Source organism: Echinops telfairi, unplaced genomic scaffold, assembly GCF_000313985.2.
Source record: "Echinops telfairi isolate 266 unplaced genomic scaffold, ASM31398v2 ScPeMD7_9;HRSCAF=40, whole genome shotgun sequence".
Lineage (NCBI taxonomy): Eukaryota > Metazoa > Chordata > Mammalia > Afrosoricida > Tenrecidae > Echinops > Echinops telfairi.
Genome location: NW_022103906.1, coordinates 75,005,341 through 75,006,961, shown reverse-complemented (window position 1 = coordinate 75,006,961; position 1,621 = coordinate 75,005,341). Strand labels below are relative to the sequence as shown.

General features: G+C 39.3%; 1 protein-coding gene across 1 annotated transcript in view; it reads left to right on the top strand.

The window, feature by feature from the left end:
- ALMS1 (ALMS1 centrosome and basal body associated protein) overlaps positions 1–1,621 on the top strand; it is a 99,397-nt gene that overhangs the window by 57,315 nt on the left and 40,461 nt on the right. The window contains exon 13 of the mRNA XM_045286583.1: positions 228–341. Within this exon, the coding sequence (XP_045142518.1) occupies positions 228–341 (114 nt within the window). The remainder of the gene's footprint in view (positions 1–227; positions 342–1,621) is intronic.

Below are 1,621 nucleotides of genomic sequence, written 5' to 3'. Positions count from 1 at the left end.
GTAGAGTGTTGTTTCGTTGACTGTGTGTACTGCTGCTGTGCACACACAAAAAGGTGGGAGTCTCCCCAGTTCATCAGCTTACCATAACTGTTGCCGCTTTTACATAGCAGGGCCTAGGAGATGCTTCTTTCCTAACAAACACGTTTGCCTTTCCTTTTGTTTGTTTTTTAACTTGATGATTGTGTTTATTATCTTTTCTATCTCTGTGTGATCAAATGATGTCGCAGTTCAAGTGTGCATCACTGTGGATGAGAACCTGAGAGAAAAGATCTGCAGTCAAAGGACAGTGACTAAACTTGCCCCTCCTGAGGAGAAGGAATCCTTACCGAAGTACAGTACAGGTAAATAAACTGGGCTGGATATGTTTTTCTTCTGGTCCTCTCAAGTGTGGTTCTCTTTTTACAACATAAACAAATACATTCATGGTTCCCCTTTTGCTGTCTTTAGCCCTCTTCATTTGTGAAATAGTTAATTATTTTTAGCTGTAATTTTTGGTATACATTATCAGATAAAATTGACATTTGAAAAACCCTTTAAGACATTCTTAATGACCGGTATGAATAACAGGAACAGGAAAATAAAGAGAGACCAAAGGTTTTTAGTGGTTACCAGCAACACGAGGGAAAGAGGGGTTATCGTTTACAGGGAAGTGAGTGTTGGTTTTATGATGAAGAGAAAATCGTGTGAAGGGTAGGGCTGTAGACCTGATGTATATAATTGCTGTCAGTCTGCTGTACACCTATACAAAGTTGCATGCTGGATACATTGTAACAACAAAGCTGCTGAGGCTGTTTGTGTACAACCAAACACCTGAGGAGATTTGGTTCTTTGCTTTGGATGTTTAGTGTCATGGTTTCATGGGACATCTCAGTTAATGGTCCTAATACCTGGCTTAGTGCTTCTATTCTGCTTCCTGGGTTTGTTGTCTGGTGACTGGGGTCTTAAAAGTGTTCAAGGGGGTATGCAAGACACAATCATTGCTTTGTATCCACCTGGAGCAACCGAAAAAGAAGAGGAAATAGGATGGGTGGCTAATTACTTTCCTGAACTGGAAAAACTGGATGGTGCTCAGCCACAATTTCTCAACATTTTGGTCAAAGATTCTATAGGAGAATCCTGATCAAAAGGAGGGGATACAGAATGGAATTTCAAATTTTCCTGGACTCCAGATTTTCTGGAGACATCAAGGCTAGATAAATTCCTGAAACTATTGCCCTGAGATAATCTTTAAATCTCAAAACCAGAATTATCCCTTGAAGTCTTCTTAAGACCATACAGTAATTTAACTCATAAAAAAAGTCTGCCTTTCAAGGTCTCACTGTATGGGACCAAATTGACCACATCGACTTGGAAAATGACTTATGGAAGTTAGTGTATGCGAATGGAAAAGGAACAACTGGGGCAGGGGCAAAGAGTATGAGAAAGGGTTGCCCAAATGGAAGGAGGTAAACAGTGTCCTGAGTTGCCTATGCAGAAATTGTTCAATTAGTGTACGTTCTGCTGTGTATATTCGCAATAGCACAAAAGTAAAATAAAATATTTTAAAATGCCTGCACTAATACATTTACATGAGGATTAATTTTGGCTCTCAGAGATGAAAATAAAAACAAAATAACTGGCT